Source organism: Falco peregrinus, chromosome 5 (assembly GCF_023634155.1).
Source record: "Falco peregrinus isolate bFalPer1 chromosome 5, bFalPer1.pri, whole genome shotgun sequence".
In the NCBI taxonomy this organism is placed as follows: Eukaryota; Metazoa; Chordata; class Aves; order Falconiformes; family Falconidae; genus Falco; species Falco peregrinus.
Window position 1 is genome coordinate 34,509,234 of NC_073725.1, and position 19,745 is coordinate 34,528,978.

The following is a 19,745-nucleotide window of genomic DNA, read 5'->3' on the forward strand; positions in this document are numbered from 1 at the left end:
ACTGCTGCCACAGGGGCAATCCAATCCCATCATAGTAGCTGCTTGTAAAGGTGGCAACCAAGGACACTGCAGCAGTGGCTCTTCTTCAGGTTGATGAGTGAGCACTCTGGTGGCAGTAGCCCAGTCCTCTGGTGGAAGAAGCCCAGTCCCAGGTATCATCTTACATGGGCCTTCAAGGCCTTCCTTTCATCTGGATGAACAGGCAATGAATGGGTATGCCCAGCACATGATGCAGAAAGCAGAATTCAATCAGAATGGAGCACGTTCCCAAGGCACCTCTCAGGAAGGAGCACCACCAGGACGAGCCTAAGACAGGTCACCTAATCCAGTCACACCACAGACCAAGGACCTCCAGTTTTTGCAAGTCCCATTATTCATCCTGCATGCAAAGCATTTCAGAGCCATAAGCTGCAGAGCCACTACAGGCCGAGCTGGAAGGAGCTAGTCAAAGGAAATTAGTCAGCTTTGACTGGTTGCTCCTCCCCCCCCCCCCCTTCCTTCTTCTAGAATAAAGTAATTTGATTCTTCTTCACATGATTCTATCAAATAGCCCAAACAATACAACAATAAAGGTACACAGTCATCTTCAACATTATAAGGTTGAAGTGGTTTGTGTTCATCTACAATGCAAATAACAAGGATTTAGAGTCCCCAGTAAATTACTGGGGTCTTGGTTTTACAATTTATTTACAACTACATAAAGCAAGTTTCAGATGAAAACCTGCTTCATGCAAAAAAAGCTTTTTAAGCTATTTCTGCTGACTACTGTCCTTATTTAATATTACTTGAAATGGTGACATGAGACAAGTGAGAACTGAAGTACAGCTTCTCAGTACCAGCAGATGCAAACTTTTAGAAGACAGCTAATGATGCCATCTGCATGCCAAACAGGGCTAGTAACTTCTAACATTTACATTTTACCAGCTTGGACACAAAACCTGCCCCCCAAACTCAGTGATCTCACAGCCAAATTCCCTTCCCTTCAGAAGCATCCCTCAAAGGCAAAGTTTTAAGCTTACGTCAACATTACACTGATTCCCAGAACTGGATCCCTTTCAGCTTGCAGATGTTATGCAATGAAAGCTGTGAGCTGTTCAAGTTGACTTTACCAATTTCACTGTAGGCTTAAAACAAGGAAAAAAAAAATCTGTTTCCAAGTTCTGGATTAAATACTGTCAGCTTAGTAAGTATTCAAAAGCTTGGGACATACTTGGGTTCAGGTCTGAACCTTATCTCTAAATCTGCCTTTTGGCATTTCCACTGGAAAAGAAAGTATCTGTGCACACTCAGGGAAACAGAATTTTCTGAAGATTAATGAATGACTGTCTTGAGTGTGTAGAAAGTCAAAAGCTTCAATGTGAGCAGATTTTTTAATATAGTTATTATAGCCATGCACTGCCTTAGCCATCTTTTCCCAAGTTTTGAGAGACTTCCCAAAACACAGAGTCATTTAGCTTCTGACAATTTTAGCAAACTTACTCATTCCCACCTTGGCCTACCTCCCGCTAATTGAGCTTATTTGAAATTATGTAATAAAGCAGGAGTCACTAGAGATGTAGCCGCAGTAAATAGGAATTCTTTACTTCCCACAGTCTGCAGAAGCAATAAGGAAGAAAGCATATAGAAAATTAACCAAAGATAGGCAGCTATTGCCTTATCTCCGTGTGTATGGTACCATTCACGGAGATCACTAGTTCAGAAAGGTCAAAAGTTCAGTTTCAGTTGTACATGTCAGCCTCCTCTTGGTCTTTTGGTAACCAGTCATGCAACCTCAAACAAGTACTCCCATCTACAAAATGAATACTATTTACTGTACTAACCACAAAGGAAAATTGTGAGGCTTAAATTGTCACTGCAGATTACAAAGACCTTTACTTCTCAGACAACAACTCACATTTCTTTCCTTAGCATCTCCTGAAGGTCCCACTGCACAGTGCACCCTAGCTACCCTACACTCAAAGTGTATTCTCCCAGTTTGTTGTCAGTCAAGAAGTGACTAAACTGAGCGCTACTACAGTCCACTGGCTCTAGGCTTCAAATCTGCCCAAGGAAGGAGAAAGACCTTTAAAAAGTCTACAATAATGGATTTCAGATTTTGATTTGCAGATTTCATTATTTTCCTTATGGTGTCCATATTCCTAAGCTACAGAAACATTCCCACAAATAATGTGGCCTAAATACTTTTGTCCTAAACTAAACACAAAATTTTATTAGTTGCAACCATGAGAATACTTGTGTGGTAAAGTTTTCTCCTGCTACATAAAAAAAAACTCGAACCAACAAGCAGTCTGAAAAAATCCCTGACCTAGAGTTCACATGGATAAGCCATACCATTCCTATAACCTACATATTCCCTGGTTATTTAAATATATATATATATATATAAAAATCTTTTAAAACTAGAGAAACAAGACTCTGCTCCTTTTCAGCACTAGTATTCTTTAGTAAAACTGAAAGCTAAACTTCACATACTGTATAATCTAATAGAAGGAAGTGAGCAGCCGCAAGTCATGAAAGTGTCCCAAAGTATATAATATTTTACTGTATTTACCACGAGCACCAAAGAAGTATCATAAGTATTCTGTGCTACAAGCTTTCAGCAGCGTAGATTTAGTTAATTTTCTCTTCCAAAGTACAATCATCTTTTTAAATGTATCTAATTTTGAGGCCTCATGGTAGAAGTTCAGCTGGATATTTCCAAGTTTGTCTTCATGATATAACTTACCCATTTCAATCTCTAGGCAGACTGGATTTTTAACAACTTAAAGCCAGAAAGAGACACTGTTAACAGTTAAAGCCACTTCTTGACAAGTCCAATATTTAGTCCAGATTTACCTGAAATAGTCAGTTAGTTATCTAACCATGTCCAATAGACCACTGAGCTTTCCGCTTGTATTTTATTATTCATGCATTTATTTTTAGATATATATACATGTATAGTGCTCAGCTAGGGCTGTAAGATGATATTTAGCTTTAGCTCACTCAGTGCTTTCACAATTTCTTAGCTGTACTACAGCTTCGCTATTTTTAGGCTTGTTTTGCTAACCTTATTTTAAATTGGTGGGCTGACAAAAAATGTTTCCATTAAAATGAAAATAAGACTTCAAGTGTTCACTCCCCTCAAAAAAAAAACACCAGGAACTTCATTCATCAGTAATTCCTGTGCCAAGCCCAGTTTATTTTCAGAAGTTTGTACTAGCAGCATTTTTAAAAAAAAAAAAAAGTCTCTTTAACAGAGTTTGAGAAATGCTATGGAAGACGGCTATTCTGCTGCCTGATAATTAATGGTTGCTAATATACTTGTCAGGTCACAGCAGGACAATCAGCAGCTGAGAGAGAAAATGTTATTTTGAATAATCACAATGACCACCCTAGAGCTCCTGAGGGAGGTCAGGGAGGCAAACCATGTCTGTGCCCTGCACACTGTGGTCATAGCAAGGTCCCTCCTCATCTGCATGTTTTAGGGACACAGTTTGGTCTTCTAGTTATAGAGTAGCAGGATTCACTGCTTTTATTCCTGATAGCTTCTGGCCTGCAGAGTGACTTTGGGCAAGTCACATGAGATTTCTATAGCACATTAAAAATGACCCAACATTTAGCTTTTGTATAGAAGTGCACTGCAGGATGATTATGCATGGCTCATGTAACTAAGAGTACCTTGGCACTTTTCCATGTATGGAGAATTGTGAAAGTACACCTCCTGCCCTAGCCCCAAATGGCATGCAGAGCAAGGGAAGGAAAAACAAAAAAACTCACTTATTTCAGAAATGACAAATATTTTCCCTTCTAACACAGTCACCTCTGTATTAAACTGGCAGCCTGCTCAGTCTGGAGGCAAATGAAAACACTCTGCATCCTGGTGTCATTTCTGTGAATCCTACCCAGAACAATGAAAGCAAAAGCCAAGAAGCTTAAATCCTAAGAACTCATAGTTCTGTTCTAGTTAAAAACATGTCCTGAACATACAAGGATTTTAAACATCTTTGTTGAAATAGCTAGTAATTTCCAAGCCCATACTGTAACGGAATGCAAATCAGCAATTACACGAAGAAATATTAAAAAGCTAAACAAATTAAGTAAGTTTCAAAACTCTAATTTGAAGCATACTTGTTGCAAAACTTCAATTTTGGTAGAAAATTACAGTGAAATGCTTAAGAGATTAAGCCTCACTAATCTTGAAATAAAAGTTTAGGTTTTCATTAAGGAAAAACTTTAAGCCAAGTATCACAAGCTGATGTGCCTCCATTCTTTGCTGGCAGGCACCGATGCACCCTAAACCTGTCCACCTTTGCCTGCATCTACACCTGAACATGCTCCCAGAATGTAATTGCACCTCAACTGAAAAAACACAACTACTCTTAGCTGAGAGTCAGCTAAATCTATAGTGCAAATCCTGTCACATCAATGTTACATAACTTACACTGACTTATAATGTATGTCTTTTGTTCCTCTAAACCACAACATTAGGTACAGAAGCACAGCTATGACGCAGAGGGGCTTAGCACAAGGGGGCAGGGGGGAGGTGGGGAAAGGCCTTCAGCTAAATCTGCTCACTCATATGAAACACCGTAATGCGTTCTCTTTACCCCCACAACTCATACGAAAGGGCTAAAAACAAGAAAAGGTTTGTAAAGCTATTGCTGCCTTCATTCCTCTTAGGCTTAGCTGCTTCTGTTTTAGACAGAAGGACATAAAAACCTGGGCAAATAACCACATCACAGAAAGCCACTGTAGTGGTTTCGTAGTAGGTAGGTAGAAGAAAGGCTTATGCGGCCTGTAAAGAAAGGCAGCTCAGGAGGAGAGGAGCTGTGATGCAGGAGTGCCCAAAGCAGCCTGTGCTCCCAGTGCTCGCAAGTCAGTAAACCCAAGATACCACTTCTTGAGGGAAGCAGAAAACCACCTAGCAAAACCAGAGGCAGAGTGAACATGCACAAATAGTGGCAAAGCTTTTATACATATCTTATGGTACCATCAATTAATTGACATGCACTCAGCTGAGACCCCATTCATTCTCTTCATGGTCATTAATAAACATTGGTTCTTATAAGGCAAGAGTTCAGTTTAGCTGAAAATGTTCTTTGTTGAAGTCTAGTCGCTTAAAGTTAAGATTTAAAGGGAAAACGCCAGTACAAATAGACTTGGAAAAAAGTATTTATATGAACTGCAAACAACAGAAGTGCTTCCAATACTTTCAGTTCTCAGTAAAGGTGTTTGTAAAACAAATGCACACTACCTTGGTGTTTGCACTTCAAACAGAAAGTTTTGGAAATAAAAGGGACATCCCTAAAGCAAGAATGTGGAGATTTTTTTTAAGTTAAAAAAAAAAAAAAAAAAAGTGTGCTAAATCAAGAAAAACTCCAGATGGTAGGGAAAATAAATGAACGGTAAAACTGAATAAAAGTGACTAGGATACAGTCACTTTTGTGACTGAATGTCAGTACATAATTTGTAATTTTTTTTTTTTTTTTTTAAGGAAGTGACATATATATTAAGAAGAATGTTTGGATTGAACAGGCTTCTGGAGACATTTTTCTCCTTAAATTATTCAATTTTTTTTTCCCCTCCCATCTTGACTGTTGAGTTCTTGATACAGGTGGGGGAAAAATAAAATAATCTCACATATTCATCAAATCTGACTTTTACATTTGCTGAAACTGTAATACAGTGAACCATTGAAAGTTACAGAGTTTTGATAGTTCAAAACATATTCTGAATTCATTCAGCCAGAATGCTGCTGAGGCCACCATGAGCCTGGCACTGATACAATTACAATAGTGTCTTTTAACCAGTCTTGGAGTCTTCCATTTGATTCAACTGGAATAAATTGTGAGAATAAAAATAAGTTGGAGGTATAACAGCCATACACTTACTACAATAATTTTTCTTCTCACACTTGTTTTGCTGTTGCTATACCACAGTGCATTGAAGGGCGAGTGAGTACCAGCAGGATACTCATTCCAAGTAACAGCAGCTCAAGCAGCAAGACATACGCATTTCCTACAGCATCTGGAAGAAAACCACCCTAACCAAATCTTTGTGCACAAATGTCCTGTCCCCCTGAAGCTTTAATGATAGTGTCTGTTTCAACCATTTTTCTGCTTAGAAGTGGGGGTGAGGGGAAGCCTTCCAGTCTATAAGTATGACAGAAAACGACGTAACTTGAATACTAACAGAAGGGGAGTGGGAAAAAGACTTAAAATTTATTTTTCTCCATCTGATGACTTTAACAAAATCCAGGCTGCTAGAGGTTACACTGCTGGAGCTGTAAAAATAACTGGTTCACAGATTCACAGAAAAATGAGATGCTTGCTTACGAAGATAAATGTGGATTTATTATGCACAGTGTAAGTTGTTGAGTCCATAAAGTTAATAAAGAACGAGAGCAGTTTAGTTCAAGCTCTGCTACTTGTTTGGCAGCTCCCTGCTATAACACAAGCACAGTTAGCTCTCAGCTGGGGAAAACTGGGGAAGAGGTTAGTTGTAGGAGAAACAGGTGAATGAAAAACATGGGAAAACAACATGACTGGTCACAGTTGTTAGTGCCAGGGAAAGCAACTAGAAAGAGAAACTAACAGTGATAAACTCCAACATACAAGAATCTACTCTTCCAGTCCTGCTTATACCCGAAGAGTGACTTTATTAAAACAATATGCTGATTGTGATCTGGTTTCTCTAAAGGAAGAGAAGCAAAGCCACCTAGAAGAGCTAGTGCAGGCAAGAAGGAAGGGAGATTACAGAAGCAAGTAAATCTACAACTGTGCTTATGGTTGCAATGTGATGCTGAATCATACCCCATAGTCATAATCATAAAGCAAGTATCTGTCCTCTAAATCTTTTACTGTTAAAAAGCAGAAGTTAATTTTCTTTTTGTAAATATAATCTGTAGCAAGTTAACTTTTTCCTGAAAAGTAGCTGTCAAAAAATCCAGCCATTTGCTTAATGTATTTTTTCTACTGTCTTTGTGCAAGACAGAAATCTTTTTCCTTTTGACATACCTATTATGTCAAGAGTTCAAGCAGGAGCATACTGACAGATACATAATCACAACAGCTTTTTTCATTCTCATACTTTCAAGTTCTAACATCATAATTTTTACTTGTGATTCATGGAGCTCTTGAGAAGTAAATACATTGATTGCTGGAGAGCACAAGTTTTTAAGCACACCATAGGCTCTTAAATTTCAAACCAGCAACCTCTTGGCTGTTTATAAATCAGTTTCTAAACACCACTATAGGAATGGGAAGAATGGACAACAGTGCAGTTTACTTTTAGCCTTCATTTAACTTGCAATACAGTTATCCCTTCACCATCTGCATTCTTCCTTTGGGAAGAAGAGTAACCTTTCGTTAGCAGAACTTTGATTGTACTGACACAGCTTTCCAGCCTCAGTCAGGCCCAAGCTCAGAACTTCTTGGATCTTATCACACTTGTCCGTGTCCGTCCCCTCCCCTGCCCCCTTATTTTAACAACTGTCTCCTTATTTCTTTCAGGAGGCCGAGTGATATGCAGCCCTCTCCCTGCTCACAACTGTCTCTGTATTTCTTCCCGGAGGCTGAGTGATATGCAACCCTCTCCCTGCTCTCTGCAGTCACTTGGCTCATAGAACTGCTGCTGCCTCCCATCAGGAGGGCAATCAGCCTGAGACAATCAAGTCTTACATTTTAGAAAGCTCTATCTGAACAAATGCACAAAGAATTTTTTGCTGGTCACTCAGGATACAACTTCAGACAGCCTTCATACAACCAAGCTTCCCAAAGGAGTTAAGAAGCTTTCAGTAAAATCAGGTCACTTCATGTTATTTTATTGTACTGCTACTCCCATTACTCCTGCTCCATCTTTTGATAACTACCCAAATTATCAACATGTCTCAACATTCACATCTTGTACATCACCACTATGCACTAATGTATGTGCAGTGAACTTCACAATAGTGACAAATTTCCTTCCCACTCTAAACAAATCACTAAGAAAATTGACAAGAGATTATTTGGCACATCTTATCAGTAATATGCATATATAAGCTGTATTAACATATACATCCGGATAATACTAATAGCGCCTAGGAAACAGTGGGTTTATTCACTGAATGGCACAATGATTAATCTTTTTCCTTCCCTTCCACAGTCATTTTCCATGCCCTCTCATGCTCCTTGCTGTTTTGAGCATTTGTCTTTGTGACAGAGGAAGAAAGAGGGACATGGCTAAGGGGAGGTGGCTGGATGATGGGGTGATGCAGGAAGAGCTGCATCTGGAGGTAAAGGGGACAGCACAGAGCAAGGCCAGGCAGTTTACAGCCACCAAGAACCATCAAGTTCATCCTGGTGCCCCTCAGGTGTGACACCAGGAACAGCTCAGCATAGCTAAAAGGATGGGATGAGAAGTATGGCAGAAGACAACAGCTTCTGGGAGGACTTAAGCACAGCTGTGCCAGGACAGGACATGCTAAGCAGCATCTGACAAGGTAAGGTATGCTTCACTACAGGCCGGTACAATACCTTCACAGCAACTGCCTTGTACTTGCCTGCCCTGTCACAAAGGCTCCCTTACAGGGAGATTCTAAGGTTCATCAAGGAGGTGTCAAGGAAATCCCTTGTAGGAAAAAGACACAATAATCATAGTTCAGGGTCTGGCATGCCAGGCACCCTACAGGATCACTCACTGCAGTGGAACATCAGCCTGGTGGTCACAGCACTCATCTTACAGAAGACTGAATAAAAGGTCTTTACACATTACCCACAGCTAATGACTCCCTTTATATCAAAAATAAGTGTTTCCTCTGCTTTCTGCAGCTTTTTCCTGTTCTACCCTACAGAGTTCAAAGGAGGCAAGATAAGACCTGGGCAGGATATTGGAAGGGCTGTGAGTGTGGTTTAGTAACATATCAAGGTACAAGGTAACCATCAGAACCTGGACTGTAAATGTGTGAGCCTAACTGGAAATGCAGACATGCTTTTTACTTCAGAAATTATCACCAGGAGGGAAACCTTAACAACCAATAATTATTTTATTCCTGGTCATTATTATCTTTCTTAATTTTCCCTTATCTGTTCAAACCACAGGTTTAAAAACACTGCACTAATTGAGCTCAATGGGAAAACTGAAGTTATTTTTCATTATATAAGTGGCTTGATAAAATGTAAAAGGAAATGGACTGCACAAGCAGTTTTGCAGTGCCATGGAGACCATCCTTCTGGTTAACTGAAAGACTGGGGAAAGTAAGTCTTGGAAATTGATCTTATTTGACATGCTACAATAATTTGTTATTAAAAGCACTGACCATAAACTCATTTTATGCAATTACTGCTCATTATTCTCAGGCAATGATTCAGCACTGCCCTGTAATAAACCCCAAGACTCAAGAGTTGCACTATTTAAGATTCTTTTAATTTCAATTACTAAGTAAAGGAATCTACTTGAGCTAAAATCCTTTTTTTTTTTTTAGAGGACTCTAAAATTCAATTAAGAGCTCCTGTAAAGACTCACCCATTCACAATGGGCCTCTCGTCACAGAAAACTTCAACCTGAAATACAGTTATTTCAGCTTGAAATACAGTTCTCCTAAAACTTGCTCAAGATTTCCACTGTGACAGTGTATTTTCTGCCCCACCTATTTCCCTATAGGTACTCCACTGGACTTACTTCAAGATGAAGGTTTGTATGTCACACATCTCCCACAAGGAAGCTCTGGTTTATATATAAAAACTTACAATACAATTACTTTGAATGTCTGGATGCTGCAACACTATTTTCCTTAACTTGTTAATACACCCAAGAACACCCATGCCTCTCATACAACTGACACAGCAAGAACAAGAATTGTTGTTAGTCATGTGATTTGACTGACATTTCCCACAGCATAGTTAAAAAGAGATCTAGATACTGTTCCCACCTAATCTTTTTTCCTACAAACTTCCTACTACAAAGGCACATGGCTGTATTGCTGCTTGACCTCTGTCTTGTCAAACAGGGAATCAGAAACCACAGTGATGTTATACTAAAAAAACCAAACTCAATGTATGTTCAGTATTAGAAACCAAGACTCTAAAGCCATATTACATTTAAATTGCTCAGTGACAGTGCTCTTCTCTCAACAATTCTCATCAAAATGAAGCATTCCCAAGCTACACACATAATATGCACTATGGATATATAGTGGTGGTGTTACCAGTGTCATTGCCATGTCTGCAGTGTGACCAGAGTAATTACTTTAGGTGAACTGATAAGTGTAGCACAGTAAGGGTCAGGACAAGTGGAATTTATGGACTACACCCAGTCCTACAAGGTGTCTATGTGATGTTAACTCCAGAAAACTCAAGCCCTGTGACAGCCTGACTGCAAAAGCAGCATTTTTGATTGATATTTAATTCCAACTTTCCCATTTCTCATGGGTTAACTCTGAAAGGGAATAGGCGATCTGAGTCTTCTGTGCAAAGTGACACTGAGATAACTTGGATACTGATCACTTGACTGTTTCAGACTGTTAGACCACGCTGCCATACAAGGAACGGGATAATGTTAAGAAAACACTGGTTGGTATTCCATCTGAAGGCTGCTATGCATAATAATAAAAAAAATTAGACACTATCCATATAGCTACTTGACACCAATATCCTCAATTGTCAGACAGGATGCTTTTCAGAGGAAAAAGCCAGATGTATAACATGAGTTCAGAAGAGCTCCTTCTTCAGCAGGTCAGGGAACTCTTCTCGTGCTGAAGTAGCTGACCACTTTCTTGTGAAACACTACAGATAATACCAGCTGCAGATGCTGCCTTGCAGATAAACTATTTTCTTTCATATGCTCTTCGTTTTATATGTGTCAGCATATCAGTCACAGGAATAATTGCAAATTGATAACTAGCATCTAACTAGTGTGGACTACATGCCAGCTGCCAGCTGCTACTTCTAGTATCAAAATGTCTTAGCATGAACTCTTGAGCGCATAGCATTATACTTTTAAGCCACCTGAAGCAGGCAAAATTATCTTCTGTTATCTGTCTGTATGCTTCCGTACTGTCTCTACTTGCTTTCAGCAGAAAGCCTTGACATATGGGATTGCTTCTCAAGAGATCTCTTGAAATATTCAAGAAGTTTTTTAACACATTATATGACAAGTTTATTATGACAACTGCTTTTGCAGCTATTTAAGGTGAATCATCACAATCAAAATTGTATGAATACAAAGAAATGCTCTTAAGATAAAGGTCAAATCTCTTGCTCTGAACCCTAGCATTAATCTCATTCAGCTGGTACATACTGCCAAAGTCAGACAGGACTTACTGTGAACAGCTTAAGGTTCAGACATCAGTAGTAAAAAAACCCCACTGCATTCTAGTGGTAAAGAAAACTGTTTACTGAAGGATAATCTGTGCATATTTCAGAAAACACTTAGGGACATTTTGAACCTTCAAAGTGCTGTGACACAAACTGATTTTCTAAAGCAGATTCTTTCTGTCAGTTTGTGTGAGTGACAGAATCAGTTGTGCATTTTAGAGGATAATTCAGACCTTAGGGAAGCTGCATCTCCTACTTTTGTGTGAAACTTACAGTTCCGAGGTCAATAATGAAACAATCTCCTTTGTTGAAGCTGGTCCAAGCCAGGGGAACTTCTGTAGCTCTTACAACTCTCCGGCCTTTGATATGCAGAAGCCTCCGTGCACTCAAATCGTTAGTTACAACATGATTAAATCCAGAGGCAACACCACCTGCCTGAATAAAACAAAACAAAGCAGCAAGCTTTATTTCAGCTTGGTATCTGCAAACTTACCTTTTTGCTACAGATGAGGAGCTAGCAGGGCAAAAGAGTTTATGCAGTGAGAGGTGAACCAAAATGATACGCAGTTTAACAGTGCTGACCACAGACCAGAAAGACATGGGAAACACTGCTGCTGCTGAATTCTGGTACGAACCTTTGTCTGAGGGAGTGGACATCACCCTGCTTCAAAGGGTTTTCAGATGAACGGGGAAAGGGAAAGCACAGGATTTACAGCCCTCTCCAGCATCATCCTGAGGATGAGGAAATACTGAACCACACTGTTAGGACAAAAGCCAGTGGTTGTCAAATAAGGACTGAGGACAAGCAGAGGAATATGCAGCTCCTGCATAAGCTTTCCCAACTTCCTTAAATCACAGATGTCTGCATGGTTCTGGTGCCTGGTCACATGCAGAGGGAGGGGTAATTCCACAGCAGCTCTGTCATTTTTTGAAAGGCATGTTTACAGCTTAGGAGGCACTGTAGCAAACAGTACTAAATAGGGGAAGACCAAACTGTTGATTTACAAGTTATAAAGTGTAAGTTTAAGCATAAATTTTCCCTTTAAACTCACTTGACTGCCTCTGAGGCAGTATTCGCCACTACTCCAGAGACCCAGACCTTGGATTAGAATAGAAACAGACTCTTGAAATGACAAAAAAAATGTTACAAACCTACATAATGGGAAAAAACGCTGACTGAGCGATTGCTCCCAGAGCTCCTACTATGGCAAGATTCTCAGGAGACACATTGCTTCATTCTTAAAAAACACTCACAGATACCACAAAAAATTTCCTTCCAAAGATTCATCTTCTGGAAGTCACACAACAAGGAAGCTGACACTACAGCTTTTTAAAATCTACAATTTTCATGAAAAGTATTAGGGTGATTTTTTTAACTACCTGAAAGAAAAAAAAACACCTGCAGTAGGACTGCAAAAGCATCATTTTTAGACTAAAGGGATGTTTTAGTCTTTTCCAATGTGTTCATTTTTTAAAACCACTTTAGCACATCAGTTTCTGCATTTGAACAAAATCATTCAGCCTACAAGACAGGAAGACTTTCTGTGAGATTTACTACCTCCCAGAGAGTCCTTACTGTGAGCTCCCTTAGACACGCAAGTATGAAGTGTCAGGATAGTTTGATTTTGGGGAAAAAAAAAATCATTGGGAAAGGTTTTCAGGTATCAGAAGAGGCCCTAGTAAACAAGCTGCTGTTTTCTGTACAAGTACTGGGATTCCTATAGTTTAAGATGGGTAGTTCAGATCTAAAACACTAAGTATTAAGAAACAATTCTTAAACTTTCCATTTACAAAGCAAAATACTTGCTTTTACTTGGGGACAGTGTTACATATATTTTTAGAATACATATTGAAAGCTGGCTTTTTACCTTGTATTTAATTCCTCCTTTGAAGTAGCCCACAAACTCAGTAGACTCATGTCCTTGAATTTCTCTACTTTGCACTGGCTTTCCTCCTAAATAGTCATCCATTTGAACAGTAAAGATAGCTGCAGCTGTGCTCTCATCCTGGGTACATTCCTTCCCTGAAATAAGATGAAATATGTCTATAAAGCACTAATAGAACTTCAAATTCTGTTGGATAAATTGTTCCTGTGACAATAAGGCCATGCCTTCAGCAGGTGTGCGTTGCAACAAAGCACTACATCATAACCTTGTTTGCCACCAAGAGCATGACCATCCAGACCATTTCTCAACATTTTGTAGAGCTGCATTCATAAGAGAAAAAAAGTGAAAAATAGCAAAGTTTGTCTTCTCTCAGCCTGCTTTAAGAAGAGAATATTTTAATTTAGTTTAATACAGCAAGTGTCTAGAGACATGATTTTTAGACTTTGCATTGAAGTGCAAAGACAAAGGAAGGTCATGTCAAAGGACCAATTAGATGGTAAACTGTATATTTATGCTAATAACAACTCACCAAGCCACTGAGTCAAAATAATTCAAAAGCAGACCTCTAGACACTGTAACGCAAGCAAGGTATTCTGCTTAGGTATTTTTTGTTAGATTGTCTGGTACAGCTGGGAGAAAGAAAAGCAGCTTTGGGGCTCAGATATTTTCTTCATGAGGTCACTCTGCTTTGTACCTTTCAGAGATTAGCTTCTTCCCCAGGCTGTGGCAAAACAGCCTCCTTACCTAGTGTGTTGATGGCCTGCTGCAACACAGACTGTATGTTAAAACAAAACTTTTAACATGGGCCCATACATTCTTGATGAACATTTTCAGCGGTTTTGATTGTTTCAAGAATACAAGTAGGATCGAGTCTCAAAAATGGGCTTCTCAAACTTTTGAAGAGTAAGGAAAAGCAAGGTTTTCCATTTTGTTTTTATTTTTCTTTCTAAATAATCGGAAGAAGCTGGTATACAAGCAACAGTTCTCAAGAGCCGCTTCTCACTCACATTAACCACTTCCTTGCTTCTAGGTGACCGAGTGGAAAAATAGCACAGAGCCTGAGGCAGTCTGGACATAGACACCTCTCACAGGGTGTGGAAGAAAGGGAAGTGTGTAGTGAGGTGCTGGTGTTGTCTCATGGTATACTGAGTCATTGCTGTCACAGGAAGCCTGCCAGTAGGATACTAAGAAAAAATATAGCACAGGAGAGGGGGGAGAGGGATGCTGAAAGGCATCACTGACCTAGCTCCTCTGCTGAGGAGAGTGAGTGCCCTGTTCATGACCCAGCAGTGCAAATGCCAGACAACAACTCCTCACTGCCCACCAACTGTTCATCTCCCAGGAGCACTGCCACTACCACAGCTTTTGTAGGGACATAGGTGCAATGGAAGCCTCCAGAAAGCAGCAAGGATAAAGTAGGGAAAAAAACCAAGAATAATGGAAGCATAGGGAAGAGAAAAGCATGAAGCCTGGCCAAAAAAGTTTTAAAAAAATTGCAAAAGCAGGACATAACACAAGAACCTCTGGAAAAAAATCCCCATCACTCAGTGACAGAAGATCTTGCTAGGTTTCAATATGCTTTCTTAGACCAGAGTACCACCTTAATGTTGGTGGTAAAGTTTTGGGGGTCGATTTTTTTTTTAAATAGGGTTATTCAAATCTATAAGGACTATATCCTTCAGATTCATTGCTTGCAATTACGCAACAGGGTTAAGTAGTTCTGGAGCAGTATTAGAGATAGGAACCACTACCAGGTGCAGTCTCACAGCTGCTATGCAGTAAAATACCCAGTGAAATCCTGTTTTAAAAAAATTAGTATCAGTCCAAGTGTAGCTTATTCAAGCTTTCATGAAAGCCAGACTTACTTTATAGTCTGAGGCACAAACAGCTATAAAAAAGCCGCAGATCCTGGTTCTCATGGACAGGTCTTATCACTTAATTTCTCGGACAAGGGTTAAAAAATAGTTAAAAACACCACGCATGATTTTAGTAAAGGTACTAAGTGGGTAACAGCTATTCTTACTCCCACAAGTAGCCTCATACCGGCTTAGTACATGCTGTTTCTACTAGTGATAGCTTCAAGACAAAACAGCTCCCTTAGGATTAGTAGTTCAGCTCCCAATACATCCCTCAAGTGCCAGTGCAGGCAACCATGCCAGGATCTCTGGGTAAAGTTAAAAATGGATACAGCTGCCACAACACAGATCCACATTGATTGCTTGGCCATGGCTGACATCATTGCAACACCTGAGTTAGGTTGTTCAGAAATTACCTGACCTGGGCAGCCTTCACCATATGTGAGATATTTGGTAGGAAGCTTCAGGCTGATAGAACAACCGTTTGGTCACTTTAACCCTAGGATGCCAGTCACAGCACAAGCCTGTCAGGACATCAAGGTCACACACCATCCTCTCATCATCTAAACCTCCTTCTAACCCCTTGGGTACAGCCAAGCAAGGTATGAGGAGGAAGCTTGCCACTATATAAAAGGAAAACTAAATGCTCTGCTTTTATTCTGGATTTGGGGTCTTTTTTGGTGAGGTCAGAATTCATTCAGACCCAAAGCCACCATGAGGCCCACACAGTAACACCTGCCACATAGCTGACAGGCAGGAGTAGGACTGTGTCACCAAGTGACAAGGCCCTTGTAAGTATCTAAGCCCAAAGTCTGCAGGGTTTCCACCTATTTCACGAGAGTTCTTTACATCCCAAAGTCTGACTGCGAATGACTGCTGTAGCTGTTGAAAGATGGCTTATAGGACGTCTTCAGAAAGACCCTGCTGAGGTTTTATATATATATATATATAACCCTGGCCCACAGCTTATATAGACTTAACACATGAGGGAAAAGTTTGGTGTGACAGCTGTGAGAATCAGTTTAACAAAAATGCCAAAATGATTCAAACTCTTCGCCTTAAGTGTGACTGTACTTCCCCGTACACTTTGTGTGAAGTTCTGATCTCTTCTTGCTATGAAGCTTGCTGCAGTTTTTGAGTATCTCCATCCCACTACTAGAGTCTCTTGCAAGCAGAAAGGGATTTCCCAGTAGTTAGCCACCCTGCCGCCAACCTGCCAGCTGCACAAGAACAATGTGTGCCCAGTTTACCTGAAGCTATTTTCAATACCCGAATATCACATTGGCACAAGATGTGCATCAGCATGTACAACTACAGCTCTTCAGCCAACAGCAATGAGGTTTTAATCAGTGTAAATGTCAGCCACTATTTTGACTTCACTTCCAGTTGTGATGGGTCCTTGCACCTTTCCCTGGGAAGTGTCTAGTATACCTTACTACTACATAATTAGTTCTAACTTCATTAACAAAGGTCTAAACAGCCAAACCCTGCTACTAACTAGCAGTACTGCTGACATAAGAACTTCTGCCAGAAATTAATTTATACTGCCATCTATGATTATGCTCTTGTCAGACAGACACTGTCCCACATGCCAGCTGGATAACTCACAACACATACAAAACTAAACAAGCTTCAAACATTTATGCAGAAATAATCCTAGCTTTATCTGCTATTCTTTTTCAATGCATTCAAAAGCACAATGAGAACCACAGCAACTCAAACACATTAACATTAATATACACTAACCTGTCTTTATGTGATTCACCGAGATTATTGCCTACAAACATAAACTTGATTGTGAAAGAAGAAAAAAGTAATAGATTTCAGGCAACTACACAGCAACTGTAGTGGCTGGGTGACTTGGTGATCAGATAGGTAAGTCTTAACAGACCTTTACAAGATGAAGAAGTCACCTAAAACAATCCTTATGTCAGACTTTTATTTTGCTGTAAACACCACGCAGGTCAAGGCTGAAGGCAAAAGCCATCAGCCCAATTCCAGTTGCTTCAGGAGGGGCTTTATTAGGCTATCAAACTACTATTAAAGAGAAGTTTTACAGAAAACCTGGTGTCTTTGCCTCCAATACCGTATAATCAGAAAGCAAAGTTACTCTAGGTGACAAAGACAACATCGGGAAGCAAAGCAGTGCAACAGTGCCACAGGGAGATGGACGAGATGAAATTTTGATCCTGTTGGAAAAAAAGGCAAGTAAACTCTTCACCCGAACGACAGCAGGATTTCACCTACGAATCTCAGCTGGATGCAGCCCAGACCTGACTTTAACCCCTCAGCACTTTTCCAAACTAGCATCACAAAGCGAGTGTACGTTCACTTTCTGACACGTCCCCCTTTCCCATCCCTGGAGCCCCCGAGGCACGGCAGCACCAGAAGCGGTGATAGAGGCTGTAGCCTCCTTTCTGCATTAAGTGCCTCAACTCGGAAGCTTCCCACCCGCAGCCCTTCTGAGATGGGCCGCTCCCGCCCCCCTGGAGCCCAGCGAAGGCGCCAGACCCCCCAGCTGTTAGCAGCTGCGCTGCCCGCCGCCCCGCTGCCTACCGAGCCAGTAGTGGAGGCGGTAGGCGGCGGCGGCGCCGCGGCGGACGGTGTGCAGCACCAGGTAGGCGTCCCCCACGTAGAAGTCGCCGTGGTGGCTGGGGGGCACCAGCACCAGCTCCAGCCGCTCGACGCGCCACACCTGCAGCCCGCTCTGCTGCCCGGCCTCGGCGAAGGCCGGCGGGGGCCGGTCGGGAGCCATAGCGCGCAGCGGGGAGCGCAGAAACCGCGCATCTGGCTCCCCCGCACCGCCTTTATAGCGCCGGGCCCGGCCCCCGGGCGGAGCGGGACCGGCCCCGCCCGGCGGCGCTACGGGGGGAGCCGGGGAGGGGGCGGCCGGTCCCCGCAGGGCTGCGGGGTGCGCATCCCTCCCCGGCTCCGCCGGTGGCCCCGGGGCAGGTTGGCTGAGGTTTTGTTTCTTTATTAGTTTTAAGACGCTTGCAAAACTCACCCTTTTCTTTCTGCGCGCCAAAGCCTTTGAGGAGGTGTTACAGCCTCCCTTGCTGCAAATGGATAATTTTTCTCTATTCTAAAATGAGGAGAAAAAAAGAAAAAGTCAGGAAAGCAAAGCAGAACTGGCTTAATGCAGTGCCCGTGGGTGTTACGGTGCTGTGCCGCGCCGCTTGCTTATATAGATTACCACATCTGCCTCGGTTTTGTAAGCTGCCCATATCAGAATACAAAGAGTTTCTATAGCTTGCACTTGCTGCTGGGCTTTTTTTTTTTTTTTTACCCCAGATTCGAATGGCAGAGCACAGCTCTCATTCTCCATCCAATAATTTCAAGTATTGACAGGAACCTTATAGGGCAAAAAATCTTGTATCCTTTTGAAGATTCCAGATGAAGCCCAGATTTTATATAAATTTCCCTTTCCCAGAAAATGGAAAGCGTTGTGCTAGTGTTTTTTCAGCACCACTCAACAACAACCCAAAAGTTTTAAAGCCACCTTCTAGCACTTTCTACTTGTCTGTCCTCTTTATAAATCGTGCATCATCCTGGCAGGTCGTTACAACATGAAAATTATAGCAAATCACTGTTTTCATCTGATACTGATAGCAGGTAGATTAATCTGCATAGGGTACAGGTAGATAGAGCTCAAGCTGCTAGTATATCAAAAGGTACGTTTCAGAGAGGGTTTGGTTTAGGTTCATCTTACCCACCTGGATGACTTTTGAAGTTGATGATTTCCTCACTGGGTTCTTTTGTCAAGGTCATGCAAGAAGAGTGTAGTTATCCACCCATGGGCAGATCAGGGCTACTCCAATAAGAGAGGGAAGGACTGCTCAGTGCAACAAAGCAGCTGGAGAGCATCTTCTGTGGCAAAAAGTTAAAAAAAAGCGCACAACATCTAAGAAATCTATTTAACTATCTTCCCTGCCTTCTTTTTATACCGTCTGGTGTATTTTTTATCTACTGAGGGAAAAGATGCCATTATACAATGTGCACCTACTCTAATCTCCCATTTCGGTGAGCATCCTCTCATCAGCTTGCCAGACAGAGACATACAGGCACCCTAAGCTCTATCCCCACTGTGTAAAAAAGGAACCCACAGGTGCTCTGCTTTGTCCAAGATCCAGCTGAACATGTTACAGCTCACCTTCACCAGTTAACAGCCAAACATTTTATCCCCATTCTGCCAGGGTTGAGGACCTGGTGATGCTGAGCCTGCTTGATAAAGCACTATACCTGCCAAATTAAATATCTTTCTCCAGACTGTTCACCATGTGAGAAAAAAAAAAAAAACAACTTCAGGAGGAGCAGCCAAAAAATTCCAGCAGTTCCAGTTTCAATATGGTATCAGATGTTTTGAAATATTTATAAGTGGTTTCCCAGATTTACCCTCCCATCTATTCAAGTTCTTCTTTTCACTTTTACTTACTTAAATACACAAAGTAGTTTCTCTTTTTCTCATTGCATGCCTTTTTGCAGTCTTGTGCATTAGTTAGCTTTAGTCAGTGAGGGTAGAACTTACCACATACTTCATAATTGTATGGATTTACTGTTTCTTCTGAAGCTGGCAAGTTGCACTCACTCTGGAATTGCACTGTTTTGCCCATACATGAGCTCAAAGCAGCCTGGTGTTATGCAGTCTCATGCCTCCTACCTGTTCTGCCTGTCTTGCCAAGCTAAGATAGTTTGTGCACAGATTGCACAGGCCAGTTGGTCAAATTTATGTC

At 41.1% G+C, this 19,745-nt stretch overlaps 1 protein-coding gene across 2 annotated transcripts in view; it reads right to left on the bottom strand.

Moving 5' to 3' along the window:
- Window positions 1-18,134, bottom strand: part of SCIN (scinderin) — a 50,820-nt gene extending 32,686 nt beyond the window's left edge. The window contains exons 1-3 of one of the 2 annotated variants that reach the window (XM_055806630.1): window positions 18,020-18,134; window positions 13,142-13,296; window positions 11,547-11,708 (exon numbers count right to left, since the gene is read on the bottom strand). In XM_055806630.1, coding sequence (XP_055662605.1) covers window positions 11,547-11,708; window positions 13,142-13,243 — 264 coding nt within the window. In that variant the 5' untranslated portion in view covers window positions 13,244-13,296; window positions 18,020-18,134. Of the gene's footprint in view, window positions 1-11,546; window positions 11,709-13,141; window positions 13,297-17,571; window positions 17,793-18,019 lie in introns of those variants that run through there. The other variant, XM_027795512.2, reaches the window with a different exon arrangement.
- Window positions 18,135-19,745: the final 1,611 nt, after the last annotated feature.